The 27,216-nt window shown below is 35.2% G+C and overlaps 1 protein-coding gene across 6 annotated transcripts in view; it reads left to right on the top strand.

The window, feature by feature from the left end:
* Positions 1-27,216, top strand: part of LOC116463605 (interaptin-like) — a 219,127-nt gene that overhangs the window by 168,577 nt on the left and 23,334 nt on the right. For all 6 annotated transcript variants that reach the window (XM_058434757.1, XM_032146789.2, XM_058434759.1 and 3 more), the window contains 2 exons: positions 13,915-14,008; positions 26,617-26,781. In XM_058434757.1, the coding sequence (XP_058290740.1) occupies positions 13,915-14,008; positions 26,617-26,781 (259 nt within the window). The remainder of the gene's footprint in view (positions 1-13,914; positions 14,009-26,616; positions 26,782-27,216) is intronic.

The raw sequence follows: 27,216 nt of genomic DNA, 5'->3' as shown, positions 1-27,216 counted from the left end.
TCTAAAAATGTAAACTAAGTGTTTACTTATTTCATTGAGGCTTGTTATATTTTCATAAATTCTAGAAGCAATGACTAGTGATTAGCTATATCTAGTATTAGATATGACAAAGGATTAAGAAGTGATGCAAGATAAAGTCCATTCTTAATATAAAAAGAATGGACTTTAGAATTAGGTAAACATAGAGTAAATCCCAACTTGACCACTGTTAAGCTTGGGCAATTAAGGCTTCTTTTCCCTATCTGTAACGTGGGCATTTTAATAATAGCTATCTTCTTAAGAATTTTAAAATATTGTGCCTGGTAGGTTGTAGGTACTCAGAAAGTATTAGTTTCCTCTCTTTCATCTTTCTTTAGATTGCTAACCCCTTAAAGCACCACATCTTATTAATTTCTATTCCCTGCACCGGCCATGTAAGATATTCAGTAAATATCTGTTGAATTCATTATTATCTGCTTTACTCATACAGTCGTAAAGATTAATCCTTGGAGTGATTCCATTTGGATGCTGATATGGTTAGACTTTGTGTCCCCACCCAAATCTCATCTTGAATTGTAATTCCCATTATCTCCATGTGTCAAGGGAGAGAATAGGTGGAGGTAATTGAATCGTGGAGGCAGTTTCCCCCATGCTGTTCTTGTAATAGTGAGTGAGTTCTCATACATCTAATGGTTTTATAAGGGGCTCTTCCCCCCTTTTCTTGGCACATCTCCTTCCTGCTACATTGTAAAGAATGTGCCTTGCTTCCTCTTCGTCTTCTGCCGTGATTTGCCATAAGTTTCCTGAGGCCTCCCCTAGCCATGCTGAACTTTGAGTCAATTAAACCTCTTTCCTTCGTAAATTACCCGGTCTCAGGTATGTCTTTATAGCAGTGTTAAAACATACTAATACAGATGCTAATCTGTTAGTATAAAGCATTATGAAATGTTCTAAGTAATAATTGAAAACAATAAATCTTATCAGGTTTTTTCTTTTTTTTTTTTTTTTATTATACTTTAGGTTTTAGGGTACATGTGCACAATGTGCAGGTTTGTTACATATGTATCCATGTGCCATGTTGATTTCCTGCACCCATTAGCTCGTCATTTAGCATTAGGTATATCTCCTAATGCTGTCCCCGCCCCCCCCCCACCCCCCACCCCACAACAGTACCCGGAATGTGATGTTCCCCTTCCTGTGTCCATGAGTTCTCATTGTTCAATTCCCACCTATGAGTGAGAACATGCGGTGTTTGGTTTTTTGTCCTTGCGATAGTTTACTGAGAATGATGTTTTCCAGTTTCATCCATGTCCCTACAAAGGACACGAACTCATCATTTTTTATGGCTGCATAGTATTCCATGGTGTATATGTGCCACATTTTCTTAATCCAGTCTATTGTTGTTGGACATTTGGGTTGGTTCCAAGTCTTTGCTATTGTGAATAGTGCCGCAATAAACATACGTGTGCATGTGTCTTTATAGCAGCATGATTTATGGTCCTTTGGGTATATACCCAGTAATGGGATGGCTGGGTCAAATGGTTATCAGGTTTTTTCTCCAAGACTCACCTCTTTCTCTGATTTCCTATCCATCAACAGCTCTCAGAAGAAGAGGCTTGCCAAGCTTCTTATGTTATCACACACTCACTGCTTTTAACAGAGGCAGGAGTTGTGGCAAAATCAGTTATCTCTTTGATTGACAATGTGAAGACATCTCTAAAAGAACAACTTGTGAAACAGAATTTAAAACTGTCATTTTGGCATTATGGTTTGACATTTGTTTGCAGTTATGTTTTTAACTGCAATTAAGGGAATCTGGATTCGCATGTACATAAGAAATTAGATTCTCATTTTCCTTTTGGTCCAATAATTTAATAAAGTTTTTAAAATAAATACTCTTAATTGTGAATAAGTCCTAATTGTGGCAACTCCAAAAATTTTAATTTTAAAGCTATCTGGTGAAATTGCAGGGTAGAATGTCAATAGCCACACCTCCGTCTAAGATATGCAAAGCAAAGACAGCATGACATACTGCTGGCTGGCATAAGCTTCAGCTAGCTTTGTCACTTGTGAATCATGTCACCTCAGATAGTCATTTATCACTCAGGTCTTCATTTCTTCTAAAACGGAGGGAGTTGTATTAACGTATTTCTAAGGAATGAAAAGAAAGAACCACTATATCCCCAGAGAATAAAACAGTGCCAGACACATAGTCAGCACTCAATATTTGCTGTAGGGATAGATGCATGCATGGATGGGAATGAATTTAATTTCTGTCAAACAACTGATCATGGAATTTAAAACTGGGAAGCTCCAGTTTTTCTTTCAGGCCAGAGAGCTTTTGACTTTCAAAAATCAGACCTAGGAGTACAATGAGAACTCCTGGATTCTAGTGGTAATCTTCTTTATTAGATTCTTAGTAAAATTTAAATTTAGGATCTAAATCTGTGTTGTTCCCTATAATTCTAAAACATCAACATCTCTTGAACTGGTTCTAGAAAAAGAAGTTAGATACCTAAATAGCTATACATTTTCAGCTACTTGGATATGCCTTTACAATAAATATTTTATTTCCCATAATTCCTCTAAATTTCTAGCAAAAAAGTCCTACTTGAGTCAGAGTTGGTTCTTCATAGTTTTTTTTCAACACAAGATTGTTTTCTCTTTATCAATGTCCTAAGATTGTTTTATGATCTTGAACAATCTGTGAGCAGCCCCATGGTTGTACTGTACAAGTGTGATTTTTATTTTTGGAATCTAGATTATCTTTTTCACACATATAATCATTCCTGTATGCGTTACTCACTGCCCATTCCATTCTAATCAAGAACAATGAGTGCATATAACATCATGTATAATTATTCTTTCTGCTTTATTCCATTAAAGAGTCTCACTGAAGATTTCTTAGAGTCAGGAATGGAGGCTCAGCAGGGAATCAAAGAGGTATAAAAGCCCTTCTCATTTCTGTAACCATAATATCAGGCAAAATTACCATCACAGATACGAATTTATATTTTTATAACAATTTACTCAAAACACCATATACTTTGTTTGAAATGTCATAAAGAACTTCATAATTCCTTGAAAATTCAGTGAATAATTATCACTTCATTAACATTGTTTGCATCCTAGCTTACTATATTTTAGCTGCTATAATCTACTAGACTTATTAAGTTTTTCTTCCAAAAGGTTACATTTAACATGAGTTCCATGTACTGAGTCCATCAGAGGAATGCATTTGGAATGGATTCTACTTTTTATGGTATCAAAATTATAACTATATCCAGGGAGACTGAAATTCAAGCATCTCAAATATTCAGTACCATCTACTTTATAGTAAAGGTAGCTTCTAATGTATTCACAGGCACTATCAGGAGATGCTCATTTGGATTTTCTAATCAATAAGACTTCTTTTCCAACAAGAAACCTAATTTAAGAAATTAAGTGGATCAAATTGTTAGGCTCTCTGGATACTTCTAACAAGCACGTGACTAGACACATTTATTCTATGATCCTGGCATTTTGAAAACCAGGTGAAGTGCTACTTTATTTCCATTGACAGCTGCTCCTTAGCTTGATCAAGTTACTATCATGATATTCTCATATTATTGCTGAAGCTGTACAATACCACTTATAGGAAGACCATTGTATTAGTTTCCTATTGCTGCTATAACAAATGACCACAAATTTAGTGGCTTAAAATAACACAAATTTATTCTCTTACAGTTCTGGAGGTCAGAAGTTCAAATGAATCTTAAGGGGCTGAAATCAAGGTGTCAGCAGGGCTGGTTCCCTCTGCAGGATCCAGAGAAGACATTCCTTACATCTTCCATTTGTTACAAGTTGTCAGCATTCCTTAGCTCCTGGCCACATGAATCCAATCTCTGCTTTCATTGTCATATAACCTTCCCCCACACTAACCCTCTGGCCCATCCAGATAATTCAAAATAATCTCCTCACCTCAAGATCCTTAACTTTATCACATCTACAAAGTCCCTTTTCCCATATAAGGAAACATACTCACAGATTCAGATATGGACATCTTTGGAGGCAATTATTCAGCCTATCACAACTGTGATAAGCTAAAAATGCCTATTATTAACCCTATAGCAACCACTAAAATAAAACTAAACAAAGAGTTATAGCTAATAAGCCAACAAAAAAGATAAAATTGAATCATAAAACATGCAAAATCCAAAAGAAAACAGAAAGAAGGGAAAGGGAAGAAAAAACAGATGGGAAAAATAGGAAAGAAATGGCAAAATGGTAGATTTAAGCCTAACCATATCAATGATTAAATTAAATGTAAATTGTCTAAACATTCTAATTAAAATGCAGAGATTATCAGATTGTATAAGAAAGTAAGATTTAGATATATGCTCCCTGCAGGAAACATATTTTAAATATAAAGATATATGAGGTCAAAAATAAAAAAATGGGAAAAGACATACCACACTGACCCAAATCAGAAAGCTGTAATGGGTTTACAAAGTAGATTTTGGAACAAAAAAATATTACCAGAAGTAAAGAAGTTCATTTTATAATGGTAAGTAGGTCAATTCATCAGGAGGACATAACGCTTCTAAATATTTGCACATCTAATAACAGACCTTAAAAATACAGGAAGCAAAAACTGGATGGAATTCCAAGAAGTAGGCAAATTCACAATTATTGTTAAAGATGTCAATACCCCCTCTTAATAGCTGATAAAACAAGTAATAGGACAATCAGTAGGCTATAGAAGACTTGAACTTTGTAATCAATTAACATAATTGATATTTATACATTTCACCCAACAACAGCAGAATACACATTTTCCCCCCATGGTTATACAGATTACTCACTGAGACAGACTGTATGATTGGGACATGAAATAAAACCAAAGAAATTTTAAAGGATTTAAATAATACAAAGTACTGTATGTTCTCTGGTCACAGTGTAATTAACGTAGAAATCAAATACAGAAAATTATCTTGACAGTCCCCTAAATATTTGTAAATTATGTAACAATGCTAAATAAGACAGTGATCAAATAAAATATCAAAAGGGAAATTAGAAATTATTTTGAACTAAATGAAAATGAAAACATCAAAATTTATGAGATGTCACCAAAGAAAAACTTAGGGACAAATGTCTGTGTGAAAAAAGAAAAAAAGGTTTCAGCTTCCACTTTAGGAAATTAGAAAAAGAAGCAAGGAAAAAAATTTCCAAGATAGGCAGAAGGAAGTAAAAAATATCAGAGTTGTAATCAATGGAAAACAGAAAAATAATAGACAATATCAGTGAAACAAAAATTTGTTTCTTTGAGATCAATAAAATTAATAAACCTCAAGGTAGACTAATCAGGAATAAAAAAGAGAAGTCAGAAACTACTAATATCAGAAATAAGAGGGATGATACTACTACAGATCTCTCAGATATTAAGATGATAATACAGAAATATGAACAGCTTTATAATAAATATTATGAACAGCTTTATGTAATTAATTTTGACAACTCTGATGAAATGGACAAAATTTTTTAAACAAACTACCAAAGCTCACTAAAGAAGAAATGGATAACACGAATAGTTCTGTATCTTTTAAAGAAATTGAATTTGTAATTTAAAATCTTCTCACAAAGAAAACTTCCAGCCCAAAGAATCAATATCGTGAAAATGGCCATACTGCCCAAGGTAATTTATAGATTCAATGCCATCCCCATCAAGCTACCAAAGACTTTCTTCACAGAATTGGAAAAAACTACTTTAAAGTTCATATGGAACCAAAAAAGAGCCCACATCACCAAGTCAATCTTAAGCCAAAAGAACAAAGCTGGAGGCATCACGCTACCTGACTTTAAACTATACTACAAGGCTACAGTAACCAAAACAGCATGGTACTGGTACCAAAACAGAGACATAGATCAATGGAACGGAACAGAGCCCTCAGAAATAATGCCGCATATCTACAACTATCTGATCTTTGACAAACCTGACAAAAACAAGCAACGGGATAAGGATTCCCTATTTAATAAATGGTGCTGGGAAAACTGGCTAGCCATATGTAGAAAGCTGAAACTGGATCCCTTCCTTACACCTTATACAAAAATTAATTCAAGATGGATTAAAGACTTAAATGTTAGACCTAAAACCATAAAAACCCTAGAAGAAAACCTAGGCAATACCATTCAGGACATAGGCATGGGCAAGGACTTCATGTCTAAAACACCAAAACCAATGGCAACAAAAGCCAAAATTGACAAATGGGATCTAATTAAACTAAAGAGCTTCTGCACAGCAAAAGAAACTACCATCAGAGTGAACAGGCAGCCTACAAAATGGGAGAAAATTTTCACAACCTACTCATTTCACAAAGGGCTAATATCCAGAATCTACACTGAACTCAAACAAATTTACAAGAAAAAAACAACACCATCAAAAAGTGGGCAAAGGACATGAACAGACACTTCTCAAAAGAAGACATTTATGCAGCCAAGTAACACATGAAAAAATGCTCATCATCACTGGCCATCAGAGAAATGCAAATCAAAACCACAATGAGATACCATCTCATGCCAGTTAGAATGGTGATCATTAAAAAGTCAGGAAACAACAGCTGCTGGAGAGGATGTGGAGATATAGGAACACTTTTACACTGTTGGTGGGAGTGTAAACTAGTTCAACCATTGTGGAAGTCAGTGTGGCGATTCCTCCGGGATCTAGAACTAGAAATACCATTTGACCCAGCCATCCCATTACTGGGTATATACCCAAAGGACTATAAATCATGCTGCTATAAAGACACATGCACACATATGTTTATTGTGGCACTATTCACAATAGCAAAGACTTGGAACCAACCCAAATGTCCAAAAACAATAGACTGGATTAAGAAAATGTGGCACATATACACCATGGAATACTATGCAGCCATAAAAAATGATGAATTCATGTCCTTTGTAGGGACATGGATGAAACTGGAAACCATCATTCTCAGTAAACTATCGCAAGGACAAAAAACCAAACACCACATGTTCTCACTCATAGGTGGGAATTGAACAATGAGAACACATGGACACAGGAAGGGGAACATCACACTCCAGGGACTGTTGTGGGGTGGGAGGAGAGGGGAGGGACAGCATTAGGAGATATACCTAATGCTAAATGATGAGTTAATGGGTGCAGCACACCAACATGGCACATGTATACATATGTAACAAACCTGTACATTGTGCACATGTAGCCTAAAACTTAAAGTATAATAAAAAAAATTACCATTTGACATATAGAAAAAAAAGAAAAAAGAAAAAAATACTAGAACATATTTTCTAAAATATAAAAATAGATATTTAAAAATAGATATATATGTCAAATTTACTGAAATTGATTTATCTCTAGGAGATGTGTTATCAATGTGTTTTCTGCAAATTCTTGGTCATTAAAATTTTCTATTCTGGTTTTAAAGATAAAAAAAAAAAACTCTAGAAAGTTGTGTTTCTGTCCAAAAGTTCTCCAAATGGAGATGTTCAAATCTGAAGTAAGCTTTCCTTCTAGAGAGGACACATGTCCTTTACAGAAAATATGGGAAAACAGTAGCTATGTTTCTAAAGCTTAAGCATCCAAATCTGGCATGGAAAACTAGAATGGTTATAACTTAGATTGCTTTAGTAGATGCTTCTCCCATTCAGGGATAAGTTGAGCGAATAGGCTTCAACTGTGGGCTCTTTGTCCTTTGGTAAGGTACACTGAAGTAAGCATATTTAAAGAGAATGTCAGTTAATTTTAAATTTGTAATTAAGTCTGGTTCAAAGTAAAAGTAAATACACACAAACGCACCCTTCTCTCCACCCCGGGAACAAAATACATGTTTGTGTTTGTGGAAAAAAAAAAAAAAAGAAAACTTCCAGCCCAGAGGTTTTACTGGTGAATTTTACCAAGCATTTAAGGAAAAAATAATACTATTTATACTCAAACTCTTCCTGAAAATTGAATAAGAAAGAAAAGTTCCCATCTTAATTTATGAAGCCAGTATTACTCTGATAACAAAACCTGACAAAGACATAACAAGAAAATTAACAGACCAACATTCCTAATGAGTATTGATACAAAACTTCTAAACAAAATTTTAGCAAATTGGAGGGGCTAAAATCAAGATAACATATAAAAAGGAAATAAATCATGAATAAGTGGAGTTTATCGTAAGAATATAGGATTAGTTTAACATAAAAATCAATGACATTCAACAGATAAAATAGATAATTCAACTTCATCAAAATTAAAAACGTGTTCTTCAAAAGACACTTTAAGAGAATGAAACTAAAAACCACAGACTGGAATAATATATTTGCAAAGGATCTATATAATAAAGGAGTTTTTCTATAATATACAATGATATTTAGAAACTCAGTTATATGAACATAAACATCCTAATAAAAAATGAACAAAAGACTTGAATAGACAACACCAAATATATACAAATGACCAAAAAAATAAGCACATAAAGTGATGCTCGGTATCATTACTCATTAGGGAAATGCAAACTAAAACCACAATGAGATACTACTATACATTTTTAGAATATGTAAAAACTTAAAACCTGAAAGTATCAAGTTTATTACAAAGATATGGAGGAACTTTAACTCTTATAATCTACTGGTAGGCATGTCAAATAGTACAACTTATTAGAAAAACAGTTTGGACGTTTCTTTAAAAGTTATATACCTACCTTGTTACCCAGCCATTTCATGCCTATGTATTTACCCAAGACAAATGAAACCATGTATCAATACAAAAACTTGTACACAGGTATTGAGAGCAGCTTAATTTGTAATAGCCAAAATATAGACAACAACCTAAATGTTAACCAACAGATGAATGGATGAACAGATTGTAGTGTATCTGTACAATGGAATACTACTCAGCAATAAAATGAATGAACTATCAATAAGGTACAACCTGGATGAATCTAAAGTAATTATGCTGAGTAAAAGATACCAGACCAAAAAAAGAATATACTGTATGACTTCAGAATCATATATATATAGTGTATTTTCAGAACATACAGTATTTCAGAATATATCTACATATCCCAAAAATGCAGGCTAATCTATAGTGACAGAAACCAAAGCATGATTGCCTGGAGGAGAGGGGCAGGAGTGATGGATTACAAAGAGGCGGCTGGGAGCGGCAGCTCACACCTGTAATCCCAGCACTTTGGGAGGCCGAGGTGGGCGGATCATGAGGTCGGGAGCGAGACCATCCTGGCTAACACGACGAAACCCCGTCTCTACTAAAAAATACAAAAAAAATTAACCAGGCGTGGTGGCGGGCGCCTGTAGTCCCAGCTACTCAGGAGGCTGAGGCAGGAGAATGGCGAGAACCCGGGAGGCAGAGCTTGCAGTGAGCCGAGATCGCGCCACTGCACTCCAGCCTAGGCCACAGAGCAAGACTCTGTCTCAAAAATAATAATAATAATAAATAAACAAACAAACAAAGAGGCAACCCCCTTAACCACCCACCATCTACAGACCATAAGGAAGTTGAGAAAGCTGTTGGTGTCCCAAGGGCAAAACCTAATAGCTTCTTCAGATATGGCCAAGCCAGATAATGAAAAAGAGGCACATTTCAGAGAGGAAAGCTAGGAGCTGTGGCAAAAATTGAACTTAGAAATTACTGCCAGTAAAAAGAATCACAGTCCAAGCAAGAAATGTTCCCCTCCTTTAGGGTAGGCTTCCCGTGGGATTTCAGAGTTGTGATGGAGTCCATTGGTGCCAGTCAGGTGACTTACAGTGCACCTCCCAGTGAGAGGACTATGCTATCTACACCTGATTACTATCAGACTTGGTCAATTGATTTGTTCTACCATTGAAATGTGAGAGAAGTGATATATACCAATTCTAAGCAGAAGCTTTAAGAGATTCTATGTTTTGGCTTTGTTTTGTTTTGTTTCTTGCCGCAATAACAGCATTCTCAAGTAAGAGCTGCTCCCTGGGCTATATCCTGCTACAAAATGTGGAGCAAGGAAGCAGATAACACATAATCCAAGAAAAATAAACTTTGATATTGTAAGCCGCTGAGAGTATATACACGTTAAACTTAACGTGTTTCTAAAATAAAACAGTCAGGTGGAGAGTTGGATACATGAATCAGATACTCAGGAAGAGATCTGAACTGGAGATAAAATTTGGGAGTTGTCAGCAGCTAGATTGCATTAGAGGAAGATGACTCTGCAAAGGAGACAGGAATGGCCAGATACTTGGAAGAAAGCCCTGAGTAAAATTTTTGATGTAATCTCACTTTTGCTGTCCTCATTCTTTATTCCTTTTTCTTCACTTCCATTTTTCCAGCCTAAAGACTAATGTGCAAGCATCAAGCCTGCTGGGTCTGCCTCACACGTTAATAGATCTCCCTTTTACATTTGCTGGATTTTGAGCACAATTTGAACAGTGACTCTCCCTTCCTAATTCACCTCTTTGTCTCCAGGGCTGGATGACACTGCGTTGTTCAGAGAGGACAGTAAAGCCCATCACACAGGAGAGTGACCTACAAGTCACCTGCACATTGCTTCACCTTGGTTTTTACCTTGAATTCTCTTTCTTCCACATATACATTCTACTCTGTCCTCTGGCTATATCAATAATTGTTTTTTTTAATAAATTTTGAGTAGATACATTGAAGGTTTGTATAGGTATCAAATATAAAGAACTACAATACAGTGAACATCTGTGTATCAACCACTCAGTTTAGGAAAAAGAACCTTACCATTATCTTTGAAGTTTTCTTTTGCTTCTCCCCAATTCCATCTCATTCTCTCCTTCCTCAGAGAAAACCACCGGCCTGTGTTCTGTGGTTCTCAACAAATGAGGAATAGAAGGAAACTTCCTAAAACTGATAAAGAGCATCTACAAAAACCTACAGATAGCATCTATTGTGTCCATGTTTCTCTCTATAATTTTACCAAGCATGTTTGTATTCCTAAAAAATGTTAGATTTTGTATGTATTTTATCTTCACATAAATAAAATCATTCCATATGTATCATTCTAATTTGTTCTTTGTGCTCAATATTATGTTCCTGAGATTTGTTTATAAAGTTTTATGTAGCTGAGGATTATTCATTTCTTCATCTATATTGTGTGCTAAGGTATACCACAATTTATCTATTCTGCTCTAGCCTTATTCCATTTGTTTTGATAGTAATTAATAATTTCATTATTGTTCAGTTCGAAGTATTTTCAAATACCAATTATGATTTTTATTTGACTCATGAGCTATTCAAAAATACATTTAAAAAATTTTAAAAATACTTGAACCTATTTATCTTTTGTTACTGACATTTTGTTTTCATGGAATATACATTATCTCAGTGCTATTCTATAGAAGTATTATGTTATACTTCTACATATGTAATTTTAAAATGCTTAGTTGCCACATTAAAGACTAAAAATAAACAAGTAAAATCAATTTTAATAATTTATTTAACTCAAACTATCCAAAATATTATTTAAATATGTAATTGTCTTAAAATGTTATCACAGGTATTTTAGATATTTTGTACTAAATTTTCAAATTGGTATGTATTCTACATTTATAGCACATCTTAACTTGAACTGGCCACATTTTAACTGCTCAATAGTTACATGAGGCAGGCCGGGCCGTGGTGGCTCACGCTTGTAATCCCAGCACTTTGGGAGGCCGAGGTGGGCAGATCACAAGGTCAGGAGATCCAGACCACGGTGAAACCCCGTCTCTACTAAACAATACAAAAAAAAAAAATTAGCTGGGCGTGGTGGCGGGCGCCTGTAGTCCCAGCTACTCGGAGAGGCTGAGGCAGGAGAATGGCGTGAACCCGGGAGGCAGAGCTTGCAGTGAGCCGAGATTGCGCCACTGCACTCCAGCCTGGGCGACAGAGCGAGACTCCGTCTCAAAAAAACAAAAAAAAATAGTTACATGAAGCTAGTGGCTGCCATATTGAACAATGCAGGTTATAGTATAACAATTGTTTGAAATTAGCTAAAACTTACTTTTTGTCCTAGAAGTGGTCGATTCCATATAAGCTGGAAAATAATGATGTATTTATCCACTAATTGTGTACAAGGTTCTAGATGTGAACCTTAAATCTATCTTATGAACCTTAAATCTCCTATATCTTTAATTAACTATTTGTTTGCTTGACCCTGGATTGCTACATTACACAACTATAGCAAAGACATTCACCATAACAGTCTGGAGTTGTGCAGTTTATACTTCCATTGACATATGTGGTGGTCCTGGGCTGATCTGTGTATAACTGAGAAATCTATGGTAGATTCTACCACTAAGGTGTGGATTTAAGAATTTCTTAAATTATATCAAGTTTTGCTTTATATATTTTGAGGCTATTTTAATAGGCACATGTAAGTTTAGAACATTCATAGTAAATTAAACTTACCATAATTATCAACTATTCATGTTATTTATTTCTTCTTTAGTGAGCTTTGGTAGTTTGTTTAAAAATTTTGTCCATTTCATCAGAGTTGTCAAAATTAATGACATAAAACTGTTCATAATATTTATTATAAAGCTGCTCATAATATTTCTCTATTATCATCTTAATATCTGAGGGATCTGTAGTAGTATCATCCCTCTTATTTCTGATATTAGTAATTTCTGACTTCTCTTTTTTATTCCTGATTAGTCTACCTTGAAGTTTATTAATTTTATTGATCTCAAAGAAACAAATTTTTGTTTCACTGATATTGTCTATTGTTTTTCTGTTGTCCATTGATTACAACTCTGATATTTTTTACTTTCTTCTGCCTATCTTGGGTCTTGGTATCAGGAAAGGAGGAAATAGTTTGAGGTACCCCAAAGAAGTAGACTATATAGAACTTGCTACTGCATGGTTGTAGTAAAAGAGAGAGAAAGAAATGTCAGAGATGATTCAAACCTTCAGAAATGATCCTTGAAGGTTTTCAGAAGTCAGGAGGAAAGGAAAGATTGTAGGAGATGATGTTTATTTTGGTTTTTGATGTATAAAATTTTTGGTGTTGATGGGTCATTAGGGTGGAGAAGTTGAACATGCAATTATAAATGAAAGTCACAGGTTTTTGCAGAAGGGTCAGAGCTAAAAGTAAGAGAGTGATGAAAAACAAACGGATTAGAAGAATGAATGAGCAATAGAGAAGAATCACATACATAGAACATGGGAAGAGTCATAGTGATCATGCAAGGAGGAGGGATCCCTGATCAATAAGCATACTTTTGCTGCTACTATTGATTTTTTATCTTAATTTCAGTGCCCCTGTGAAATTCTCTCTTTAATTTCTTCCTGTCCTTACTTCCATCCAGAGGACCACAAGCTAAGCATTAAGATCTGCTTATATGGATTAAGATAATAAAGTGATCTTTATGTTTTCCAGTTTCTAATATGTTTTATGCTATATTGCATCCCTAACATCACACATCTCTCTACTTAATTTGGTTTGTTCCTATCAATATTTGAGATAAGTAAAAGAAAAGAAAATTTCACAGGAACTGCTAACATGTATTGGCTTAATGGCATATCCCAACATATTTTCCTTTTTTAAAGAAACCAAATATTGTCTGGTGCTATTTTAGAATTTAGTCTTATACTTTTTGAACCACAACTTACAACATTTTATTTTATTTTTTGCACACATGAACAGCCAGAAGACATTTTATTGTATTTGTGACTCTGCATATGTAGTTAGTGTTTATTGCCAAAATAATATCTTATTACTTATTAAGCAAAAATTAAGCCTGGGAAAAATACCATATATGCAGCACTTGTAAATTGCTGTTAATAGTTAAAATGATATGTAGTAGCAGCATATATACTGCTGAAGAAAATAAACAGACTAAGTTTTGAAGTACTATCTTCTGACCCAGGAACTACAACTTAGGAATTGTGTTAGGGGTAAGTATTGACTCATTTGTCGGGTTTATGATTTTCAGGGAATTGATGCTGATTTCACATCAGAAAAGCATCGAGCAGCTGCAAGAAACCCTTAGACAGAAGCTGCTGAGTGATGATAACTGGAAGGAGAAGGTAATGGTAGTGTGGCTTTCATCAGCATGCAACCTATCTGCTTTTTAAAAATTCTGACCATTTGTCAGAAGACTCTTCTAGATAGATTTATTTGCTTCTATGCACACTTTTGATTCGTTCTGGAATTTCCTAGACCAGGCATGCTTATGGAATGTGTCTTTTCCAAAATATTAGACAACATAATGGAAAATAAAAAATTATAACACATTTTGGAATCTTGTAAGATAGCTCTTGGTTCTCATGCAAAAGCATTTTTTTGGCTTTTAAATATTTTCTTATTTCCCCATCAACTGTCACAATCTACATTTGATCATATTCTTAAAACCAGGGAAATAATTCTTACAACTTCTCTTCTTCTGCTATAAGAAGATAAAAGAATGGAAAATGACTTAGAATTATTTGGTTTTGGACTTTTGACATATATACCCTGACAAAGTAAAATGAATAAGCATTTAGCTTGCTATTATTTACAGAGAAATGTTTGCTGTTAGAGAACAAAAAAAATTGCATTGGTTTTGGTCTTTGGACTTTTTTATAGTTTTCAAAGTTTCAACAATGAATAGGTATTACTTTCATAATTTTAAATAATAAAAGTAATATTTTAAAAATTGTTAGTCCGTACCTTCTCAGACCATCCACAGCTCTAGTCAATGAGTTAAAAGCAGTCATCTTTCTGCCGTAAACTTCCAGTACTCCTTGATTGATCCCTGGGCCCTGTTCTACACACTGACCCAAAGCATTCCCAACTCATTCTCTTCTGTGACTGGTATCTATGCCTAGCACTGGCCTTCTGCCTTAGTTTTCTTATTATGTCTTAAATTTTCCTCTAGAAATGGAGCTGGTCACCAAAATTCAGATTGTTTGACTGAAGTCCTGACAACTTGTTTGGGTTTTATCAGATTCTTCTCCTTGGGGATTGGACCCCATAACTTGTAACCTCAGCAACAAGCAGTGGCCTCCTTCAAACTAACATCTCTACCAGGAATCCCTCACTCTGCCATCCAGCATACTGAAACCCTTTAGGTATTCTTGCTGCCTCAGAACAATTTTAAATATGTCACTTTCATTTCCAATCTTCAAACAGTTGGCCATACTCAGCCAATAGTAGCCCTCTAAAAATAAGTACCCCTTCCCTTGTCCATCAGGGTACATAGTCACGAAGTAATAAAATAATCACTGTAACAATAGTACCACATGGGCCAAAACAAAATTGGAGAATATGGACTACCGTTGCTATTTGTGTCTCATTCTTATTTTGTTTTATTTTGTAGTATAGGCCTTTTCTTTTCCTTCTTCTCTAAGGCCCAGCTTCTTTAATTCTTTCTCATTTTTATTAGCCTCAGGGTATTCAACTGACGGGTCTACACTTACTTACTTTCCTTATTCTTACCAATCTGTTTAAAAATTGAAAAAGAAGATTATCAGCCCTATTTTGTATAATCCAACATATTCAAATTAGAACAACGAAAGATTTTTTTTTTTTTTTTTTTGAGACGGAGTCTTGCTCTGTCGCCCAGGCTGGAGTGCAGTGGCGTGCTCTCGGCTCACTGCAAGCTCCGCCTCCCAGGTTCACGCCATTCTCCTGCCTCAGCCTCTCCGAGTAGCTGGGACTACAGGCGCTCGCCACTACGCCCGGCTAATTTTTTTGTATTTTTAGTAGAGACGGGGTTTCACCGTGGTCTCGATCTCCTGACCTCGTGATCCGCCCGCCTCGGCCTCCCAAAGTGCTGGGATTACAAGCGTGAGCCACCGCGCCCGGCCGTGAAAGATTGTTTATCCATCCAACTGATAGAATAGTTTAACACTGTGGTTAAGATCTAGTGAGATCGTCTCTCATACCTACTCTTTAAGGGACTAGAAATTAAAGCAACATTTTCGGAAAGCAATTTGTCAATATGTACCAAGAGATATTATAAACTTCCCATCTTTTGACTCAGAAATTTTACTAATGGAATTAACGTGGATAAGGATTCAGAGAGAGTCATTCCTCTTCTCAAACTCCTGAGCTCCTTCTCTTAGTATGATGGAGTAAACTTTCCTGCTTTTGCTTTTGTAGAAATTTCCCATCTCCATATTCACACCCCACTAGGGGTTTTCAGATACACTTCACTGGAGAAAAGGTCTCTGTTTATGATCCCCTCTAGTGCTTCTGTTCACTGTACCCTGTCCTTGAGGTGCTAACACAGAGTAAAACAAGTTAGTGTTAGCATCTGACATATAAAAGCATTTATGTTCTTGCTTTATGCTATTAAGTTAATTTGGTGGTAAAAATGATTCTATATAATATTCTATAAGTTCTTGCTAGGACCATGATATCTTTCTAATGAATTAATTATATTGCAGAGGTATTTTGGCATGTATAATTTTCTATAGTATAAATGGACATTTCATTTGGTTGAAAGGGCATGACTTCTTGTTAATAAATGTTATCATTTAGCTAGCAGTAAATCAAGATCCAGACCAGAAAAGCAAAGGACTAATAATTATGCCTTGGCTGTGTTAGCTATTGAGACTATGAATAAAAAGTTCTCTAAAAGTCTTCTCATGAGAAAGGAGAATCATTAATATGACATTGTCATCTCCTTCTTGGGTCACTGTGCCTTTGCCAAAGAATGAAATGTTCTTTTTACAAATATATAATACACATATTAAAATAAACTTCATGGCTTAAATGGTTTTAACATGCAAAAAAGTAGATAGCAATTTGTGTCTGTGCTTAATTATTTTAGAGTATGTAAAAAGCACATAATAAGATCAATAGTTGCTATGCAACAAGGATGGCACATTTAAAAATAACTGCATATTTACTAATTGTCATGGATTTTTATTTATTTCAAGTACTACTACTTGAAGAAAGCAAATTAATGTGGATGCTGAACCTTTAAAATTGGTTTTAAATGTACAATATTGTTACTATTTAGTTAAAATTTTGTAATTAAAAAATCCTATAGCCACACTGCTTACATAATCAACTCACATTATTTAATCACTATCACTTTTTAGTGCAATAAGCAAATTCTAAGCAAATATTTTCTTAGATTATCATCAAGACATCACACTTAAGAACGTTTTAGAATTGCACTAATGACCTCATTTAAAATAGTACATAGAGCTTTTGAGAAACCAGTAGTTAAACAAACAAAACCTTATTTCTTGGCTGAAGCAACTAGATTGAGAGTGAAAATGCAGGTGAGAAAAGTTTACTTCAAGAAATAGTCAATTTCAATTTTGACGGGAGACAAAAAAAAAATCTCAAATTAGTTTTCAAAATTAAAGAACCAAATGACCTACTAATTCCTAATGCGTTTTAGTATGGTATTATTAAAATTAAAAGGGATAATTTCTGACATATAAAATGTGACACAGATGATGTTATTTATAAAATATCAATTTTAATTTATGCATAATAAATATGGCTAAAAGGAATATTGAGGACATGTTTTAATTTTTATATTTTTAAAAACGCAGTTTTAGAAATTAAATTAATAAAATCTGAAAATTTTAGATCACGAGTGGCCTGCAGAGATCATCTCATAAACCACTAGTCTAGATAACAAAAATTGTCTCCATTAATAATGTAATTTTCATTATTATGACATTATTATTTCCATTTTGCACATAAAAAAAAAGACTTAGAGAAGTTAGGTAATTTGCCAAAGTTATAAAGGCAGGAAATGAGCTGAGAATCAACCTCCATTTATCTAAATACAAAGTTCCATATTTCTGCATTTGGCCAAGATGGAGTAACAGGGACCAAATTTACCCTCCCACCTAAAACAAATAAAACAGTGAGGAAATGATAGAAAACAATGGTTTCAAGACATTGGACATCAGGCAATGAAAGACAGTGATTCTTGGAAACAGAAGACAAACAAGGTGAGCCCTGTGATGGCCATAACTTAGTGCCCTGAAAGAAATTTCAGTTCATGGTGCAGGGAGTGGGAATCTAGTTTGAGCTTGTCAGATTCTTTGAGTTGAGGAAACCTTGCAGAGTCCTGGGAGATCATGGTGGCTAAAGTTCATGGATAGTGTTCACAGGAGAGAGCTGCACAGAGGAAGAACACTGGTGATCTACAAAAAGTCCGCCTCACATATGTTTATGATCAATGTGTACATGTGGGAAAATGACATAAAGTCAGAGACAGACCAAGCCAGAGAGAGTATTGAATACTCGCACATGGCCAGTAATTTGCATTTCCATCAGCCAGACTGGAAAACCTGTAATTTATAAGGCCCTGGGTAGAGTGCTCAAAAGGGTCTTGCATCACAAGTTGAGAATAATTAGCCCTAGATGAAATGCTGATGTGATTCTGCCTAATACATTTTAAAAGGAAGACCTAAAATAATCAAGCTGATTTCAAGAAACTGAACTGCATCCTAGGACAGAGCTCAAGAATATTCATAGGAATACAAAAATATCTAGCACCAAACAAGGTTAGTTAACAATGTCTGGAATCCAGTGAAAAATTGCCATCCATGGGAATATACAAGTAAATAGGGCTCAAAATGAAAAGAAAAATCAATAAATAAAAACTGACCCAGAAAGGCACAGAAGTGAGAATTAGCAGAAAAGACATTAAAACAAATATGATAACTGTATTCCATATATCCAGAGGCTAACGAAAAAATTGACCATGTTAAGTAGAGAAATGTAAGACATAAAAAAGACCAGTTACTGAGTTTTGAGAGATGAAAACTAGATTATCTGAAATTAAAAGTACACTGGATTGGACTGATGGCAGATTAGACATTCCAGAAGAAAAGCTTCGTGAACTTGAAGACACAGCAATAGAAAAACTTTTTAAATAAAACAAGATAGAATAGACTCCAAAACAAAAACAAACAAAAAAAACACTCAAAAAGAACATCAGTGAGCCATGAGACAGATTCAAGAGGCCCAATATATGTGTAATTGAAATTCCTGAAGGACAAGAGACAGAAGAGGGAACAAAAGAAAATTGAAGAAATAATGACTGAAAGTTTTACAAATTTAATGAAAACTAAACACCCACAGTTTTAAGAAGCTCAATAAGCCTCAGGCACAAGAAACCAAGTGCACCAAGGGAAATTATAATCCAGTTGTCCAAAACAGTAATAAAAAGAAATATTTTAAAGCATTTGGATTTTTTTAAAGACCTTATATAGAGAGGAAAGAAGACAGCAGATTTTTTTTTTTTTAATCAGAAACAATGCAAGCAAAAAGATAGTAGGATTGAAAGTACTAAAAGAAAGTTATGGGGGCAATGAGGAAAGCTGTCAACCTAGAATTCATACCAAGTGAAAATATCTTTCAAATGTGAGAGTAAAATGGAGACTTCTTCAGAAAGCACTGAAAAAGCGTATTACCAATAGACCCATGCTGTAAAAAATGTTAAAAGAAGTCCTTTAGTCAGAAGGAAAGCTATACCAGATGGAAATACGGATCTACACAGAGGAATGTAGAAAACCAGAAATGGTAACACTGTGGGTAAAGATGTGGGGTGTTTTTTCATTATTTAAATTTTTAAAAATATAATTGATGAGATTTATAACATAGAAGCAAAATATATGACAATAATAACACAATGGCTGAGAGAGTAGAAGTGGAAATATATTACTGTGAGATTCTTATACAATACATGTAGTGATATGTCATTAGAAAGTAGACTGTATTGAATTAAAGACATATTCTCCAAACCCTAAAATTATAGATAATAAGCCAATAAAGGAGACAAAATTGAATTTTAAAATATCAGTCCTAAAGAAGACAGGAAAATAAGGGAAAGAGAAAAAAGATGAGATGGGCCAAATGGAAAACATAGCAAGATAGTAGATTTAAAGATAATTATATCAATAATCACATTAAATGGAAATGATCTAAACCAGAGATCAGCAAACTTTTTCTATAAAGGACCAGTTAGTTAATATTTTTGGTTTTGTATGACCTACAGTCTCTGTCACAACCATTCAACCCTGCCATTGTAATATATAAAAGCAACCATAGACAATATACAAATGAATGGGCATGGCTGAATTTAGTCTGTGGGCCGTAGTTGGCTAAGCTCTGGTCTAAATATTCTATTAAAAAGGCAGAGATGTTTATCTTAGATAAAAATGCAACACCTTACTATATGTTGCCTATAAGAAATGTACTTTAGGATGTGAGGGAGACCTGGCTGCGACATCTGTCACCCTGTTGATTGCCAGGGTTGATTTGGCTGATCTGGCTGGCTAAGCAGGTGTCCCCATCCTCCCTTACTGCTCTATATGTGACCTTCTTGAAGCTGCACGTGTTCTGGTGGAAGAGGATTACCTTCCTTGATAGAGGAGAACCATTCTTCTGTAACGGGTATACGAGTAGCTGTGCTCCTCCCCTGCTAGAACTTCTAAATAAGCTCTCAAGAAATGCACTTTAAGATAAAAACACAATAGATTAAAAGTAAAGAATGGAAACACAAATCAAAAGAAAGCTGGAGGCCAGGCGCAGTGGCTCACGTCTGTAATCCCAGCACTTTGGGAGGCCGAGGCGGGCGGATCACAAGGTCAGGAGAAGGAGACCATCCTGGCTAACACAGTGAAACCCCATTTCTACTAAAAATACAAAAAAAAAAAAAAAAAAACAAAATTAGCTGGGCGTGGTGGCAGGCACCTGTAGTCCCAGCTACTTGGGAGGCTGAGACAGGAGAATAGCATGAACCCAGGAGGTGGAGCTTGCAGTGAGCCAAGATCAGGCCACCGCACTCCAGCCTGGGCCACAGAGCGAGACTCTGTCTCAAAAAAAAAAAAAAAAAAAGAAAGCTGGAGTAGCTATATTACATCAGCAAAGTAGATTTCATAGCAAGAAGTCAGAATACTTAATATTTTGCTAGGATTAAAGGAAGATATTTAATAATAACAAAGGGGTCAGTTCACCAGAAGGACATAATAACCCTAAATGTTCATTCACCTAAAAACAGAGCTTACAAATACATGAAGCAAAAACTGATAGAACTGTGAGGAGAAATAAATTCACTAATTAGAGCCTAAGATATCAATTCTTTCTCTCAATAATTGATAGAAAAATAGCCAATCAGTAAGGATTTATACAATGGAAAATGGTATAAATTAATTAACAGATATATTGAACGATATTGTTAACAAACTTGACCTAAATTATATTTATAGAATTCTCAGTTTGACAGCAGAATACACATTCTTCTCAAGTGCACGTGAACCTTTTACCAAAATCAACCATATTTTGGCTTATAAATAAGTCTCAATAAGTTTAAAAGGATTCACATCATACAAAGTATTTTCTCTGACCACAATGAAATAAAATTAGAAATCGTTAGCAGAAAGTTATCTGGACAATCCTCAAATATTTTGAAACTAAATAAATACCAAGTCCATGCCCTGAGCCCACTATGCTGTATAGATGTAGGGGTGGGGGAGACAGGTTACATGAAAAAAAAACTAAACACACTGAGCTATAGAGTTCACCAGCAACACCTGAATATAAATATTGTTTCCACCTTGTAGTTGCTCTACGATCTTGGTGAAGTTACTCGCTTCTCTGAGCCTATTTCTTAATCTAGACAGTGGGAGTAATACTTCTATTATTCTATGTTATTCTCAGAGTTGTAAGAATTAGAAGAGTTAATATATAGAAAGTGTCCTATACCATACCGCCCTAGCTTGTATTCATTTACTCAGTGAACATTCTCTCCTTCCATCCTAAGTTCACATAGTTCTTGACAGGATTTGACCTGCAGCCTACATATTCTGATTCCTTAGCATTCATTTTTTAACTGCAAATTCTGTTTCGAATAATCATCTGCTTTTATTATTTATTCAGTAGCTATTTCAGAAATAATCTAAAGTACCGTAATAATTTGCAATCGGTATTCATTTTTAATTTTTGTAAAATAGTACAATAATTTATTTTAGGAGATATATCTTTAAAAATTATAGATGCATATCAAATATAAGCAAATTATTTGATTCCTACTTTGGCATATAAAATTCCCTTTGGTTTTAAAGGTATCATTGAGTAATAAATGGTCATATCATAACATGGTGTTTGGCTCCATGTTCAATAAGAAAAATGATAATAACAAAGTCAACTGCAAAGACCTCGCTTGGAAAATAGTGAAAAGGCAGTATTTTGCATATTGGTATTAAATACAGATTTTATAAAATACTAATTATGCATTTCAACAACAAATACAAAAGAAATTTAAAAACAATGCTCCGAATGCTCTGGAGTCATCCCGAGGCCTTCACCAAGGAGGTGGAGTTTGAGCCAGAAGAGGATATAGATAAGTAAAAACCACAAATAATTAAAACCTGGGATGTGTACAAAGATAATAATTGACTTTACTTTGTGTAATTCTTAAGTTAATATTATTCATACTTTTTTAGAAATCATAATTTTCCCGTTATCAAAATTACTATTAGTTATTGTATAAAGTGGTTCATGCTTTATATGTATACCATCAACAAATTTATTTATTTTGCTCAAACATAATTCCTGTCATCTAAAATATTTTAAATTATCAGCTCCTATCAATTTTTAAAAATAAAAACATGGCAATTTGGCATGAATGCACCTACTCAAAGGCAAATAATGTACCCCTTAAGCAAATCGTTGTGTTTATGGGCTCATCATTTTGTTCAAACTAATCAGATCATGAAGGAACCAGTAATCTCATTTCTCTGTGCTAACACGTCAACACATTCAGATGGCTCTTAGGATCCCACTGCAGCTTTCCTAAATGTTTGAAATCCCATGTGAAAACTCATCACTTTGCTTCTTTTTCTCAGATTGTGCAAATTAAAAACAAAGCTGGTAATAGTCAATCATTCTTCTCGCTTTTGTCTACAGTGCTTGTTCTTTCCCACTGTCCGTATATTTATTCCTTCCTTGTTTTCTCTCTTTACCTACAGTAGTTCAAGGAATAGTTCAGGGGCAAGAAGATCTTGCTTTCTAACTCGAGTAAAACAGAACATTCAGCTCATTCAAGCCATCAGCCATCACCTTTTCTTCCCTGAATGCTTTGTTTCAACTTCATCAAAGGGACCCTGCTGATTTTCTAATTGACCTAATCTCCATAATAATTTTTGAAAACTTTTTTTGAAGGTTCTTCTAAAGTCCTTCTGTCATCTAATTTTTGTCTTGTTCCACCAAGTTTGCATATATTCTCACTGTCTTAATTTGAGCAATCAGTCCATATTTGGAAAGATGTCGTTTTGTCCTAAAATAGCTATTGGGCTCTACTAATTAACCACACAAGATTTTTTTTTTTTTTTTTTTTGAGACGGAGTCTCGCTCTGTCACCCAAGCTGGAGTGCAGTGGCGCAATCTCGGCTCACTGCAAGCTCCGCCTCCCGGGTTCATGCCATTCTCCTGCCTCAGCCTCTCCAAGTAGCTGGGACTACAGGCGCCCGCCATCACGCCCGGCTAATTTTTTTGTATTTTTAATAGAGGCGGGGTTTCACCGTGGTCTCGATCTCCTGACCTTGTGATCCGCCCGCCTTGGCCTCCCAAAGTGCTGGGATTACAAGCGTGAGCCACCACGCCCGGCCTAACCACACAAGATTTTAAAAAATACTTGATATTTTAGCACCTCAATACACATTTTTCTAGAGCTTCTCAAAATAGTTTGTTGGTTTTTATTAATAGTGCCAGAGCATCTTATGAACTATTAATGCTTATGTTATTCACTTATTGGTTACTATTAACAAGAACTATGTGACTATTATTATTAATTTAATTAATAATGGAATGTTATTGATTATTAACTTTTATATTAATATTATACCTTACAATTTTTCCAAATGTTTTTCATTTGGTTTCTCCTTTCATATATTCTTGACTTATCTATGCCAGTGTGGCCAAAGCACAGTGATCAAATGAGAAAGGTAGTGGAAGTCAGACTGGAGGAATCCAGGACTGCCACCATACACAGTGTTTAAGTTGCACCCTGCAACAGGCCAAGGCAGCAAAGGGAGCTGGAATCTAGCCTGTACTCTGCTCATCAAGTCCTATGACTGGCATGAGACTGTTTTCATCTAAGGAAGGAGTGTTTTGTCAGTTTACACAAAGGTGTCATATGAGCTAGTAGTGGCCCCGTAAAAGGTTATATACAGGAGTTTTGATATATTAATGCATTGAGAAACCACGAAGAAGGAATAAAAAAATCTAATTTATACTTTGTAAAGAATACTGTGCTGTGTGTAGTAGCATGGGTTGGAGTGAAGCAGGAGTGAAAGTAAGGAGGCTGGTCAGGAAGTGATGGTGGCCAGAACTAGGTGATCAGGAAGTGCTGATGAAAGTTGAGACATAGAGAAATGGATGCAAAGCATCTTTTGAAGGTAAAATGAATAAGATTTTGTGTTGGACTGGGTGGGGAGGGTAAAGGAGAGAGGTATGAAAGATGATGTTCTAATCACTAACTTGAGTAACTAGATGGTTGGTAGAGCCGTGTCCTGAAATAAGGGAGAGAAACAGGCTTTGGGAAGAGTGTTGTTACAAGATTTCTGGGCCATGCAATTCATTGGAGGCACCTGTGAATTATCTAAATGGCTACCAGGAGGCAAAGTGGATTTAAGTACCTGAAATTCAGAGGAATATCTTCTTTTTTTCTGAGTGCCCCCTGAGACTTCCTTTGTCTTCAGCAGTCTGAGAGCAGCCAATCTGAATAATTCTGTAATTCTGTAATGTTGCTAAAAGATCATCAGTAGCCTATTATCCCAAACAACCCAGAAGTCTATTTTGAAAGAGCCAAAATAACTCTTTGCACTCAGTACTGTATAAACATAATTACATTCCCTTAAGGCAGATGCTCAGTCCTATACCCAGTACAATAAAACGAATTGACCCCACACTGGGGCTAGTCTTCCATCTGGTATTTTATTTAATGTAAAGGGCTTCCTTTAACTTTCTTAGCAACATTTGTGTCCTTGTACCCTGGCTTCATTGTTCTCTTGAGAAATTTAGGTTGATCTCTTTCCTTGTCTTGGTGGCCTAAATCACACAGTCACAATCAGTTGTGAGTTTTTCTCTCAATTTTCCTGGCTTTACCCTCTCTTAGAGTTTATAATCCTGGCGCAGTATAAATCTAGAGCCAGACTGTCACTGGGATTGCCGTTTCCAGTCTCTCTAGATGAACTCCCAGGAGTAAATGACTCCGGTTCTCATAGATTTCTTCTTTTTCTTGTTTCAGTAGGCAGAGCCAAAACCAATGGTTAAAAACCACATAGAGAGAGATGTTGGCTCAACTACAGGAAAAACTGCCTAATGCTTAGTGCTGTCTGAAAATGGAAATGCCTTCTGGGGAAGAAGTGAGTTACGGTTTCTGGAGGTGTGAGGCACCCAGCAGTCAGTCATTTAGTATAGAGTCAGTAGTAGAGACTGAAGGGTCAGAGTGTGGAAGTACTCTCCACTGACTATTAAATTCCTACTCATGTTAGAGCTTTACACAGAAGCTTTGCCTCCTTTAATCCTCATAACAACCCCTAAGGGAACTAGTTATAACCCTACCAGGAAGGGTTACAGTCACAAACTTAAGATCACTCAGTTAGGAAGTAGTAGAGCCAGGATTAAGAGGCAGGATTTAAACTCAACTTCATCTGCATCCAGAGTTCTTGCTTATTCTTTCCACAATTCATGGAAACATGAGAGATTGAATTAGGGGATTTCTAAGGTCCCTTCTAGCATTATAATTCTATCTGAGTCAAAGTATGGATATAGATGCTCTTCACCTTTCAGTGGGGTTACATCCTGATAAACCCATCATAAATTGAAGGTATTGTAAGTCAAAAATGGGTATTCTGTAGACATGATGGAATGTGAAAACACAATATCTAAAAAATACTGGCAACACAGTACATCCACTGTACAGTATCAGCTGTTTGCCCTCATGATCACATGGCTGTCTGGGAGCTGCGGCCCACTGACACTGCCTAACATCCCAGAGAGTATCATACTTCATATCAACGGCCCAGGAAAAGATCAGAATTCAAAAGTTGAAGTATAGTCTCTACTGAAAATGCATATTGCTTTCTCACCATTATAAAATCGAAAAATCATAAGTCGAACTATTGTAAGATGGGGACCATCTATACGGACATTACTGACTCTTTTCATTTAATCATCCTTCCCACTTTAGTCACATTAAAATGACAATCTGTGACTTCAAAACTTTCTATGACCTCCATCAAGAAAGGGCCACTTGAAAAATCAACATTTGGACTTTGCATTCCCTCTGAGTTTTAAGCAGAACTTAGTCTAAGGCCCTCAAAACTTGCTTAAAAAACAAAAACTTCAATTTTCTGAGTTGCTGGCAAGGACTGAGTTCATAGTATAAATGAGCAAGTAATTAAGCTTTTAGTATTTCCGAAATCTGTCATATAGTTCTAACTCCTCTACTAATTTTTCAGGTCTTAGAAGGTGGTGGAATATTTGGCACCAGGTCAATTTTTCTGGGCCAAGTTCTAAGTCACACTTTTTTTTGAACACTAGAATTTTTTAAATAGTTTAATTAAAAATTTATTGTCAGAACGTTTTAAAACTTAGAGTTTGAAAATAAGCTTAATGTACTTATTTTAAGGTAAAATAGTTTTACATGTGTTTTAAATGCCATTTCTAGATTGAAGCAGAACTTGCCAAGGAAAGGGCCCAACACTTGGTTGAATTTGAAGAGCAAGCTCTTCTCTTTAAGGAAGAAACAAAATTGCAACTTAATATTGAAAAAGAAAAACACCAAGATATAATCCAAAAGTATAAGAAAGAACAAGAGGAACTACAAATGAAGGTCTGTAATTATGACGTTCATCATTATTTAATAGATTTGAAACTGCAGATGTTGTATATTTCGCCTTAGAACATTACAGTATTTATAATTCCAGTAGCTTTCACTCATGGTCACTGTGTCTTGGTTTTATCTATGCAAGTTAGATGGTTTGGCTAATTCTCCAGAATGGGTAACTGAGATAAGTTATACAAGCATGTAATCCAGCTATGTATGGATTTTTTCTACTGGAATAAACTTATTTTTTAAACATTGTAAATTATATGACTAAAAATTATTATGGCTAGATATTTCAACACCTCAAATATCCAACATCGAAAGATAATGAAGTGTTTTATATAATTAAAATTTTCCCAACAACTAAAGCATATACCCTTTAATTGCAAATATTTTTCATTCTCAACATTTCTGAATGAAGAGAAATATTTTTAAAATGTA

Source organism: Hylobates moloch, unplaced genomic scaffold (assembly GCF_009828535.3).
Source record: "Hylobates moloch isolate HMO894 unplaced genomic scaffold, HMol_V3 SCAFFOLD_44, whole genome shotgun sequence".
NCBI classification, from domain to species: Eukaryota; Metazoa; Chordata; class Mammalia; order Primates; family Hylobatidae; genus Hylobates; species Hylobates moloch.
This window is presented reverse-complemented; position numbering and strand designations above follow the sequence as displayed.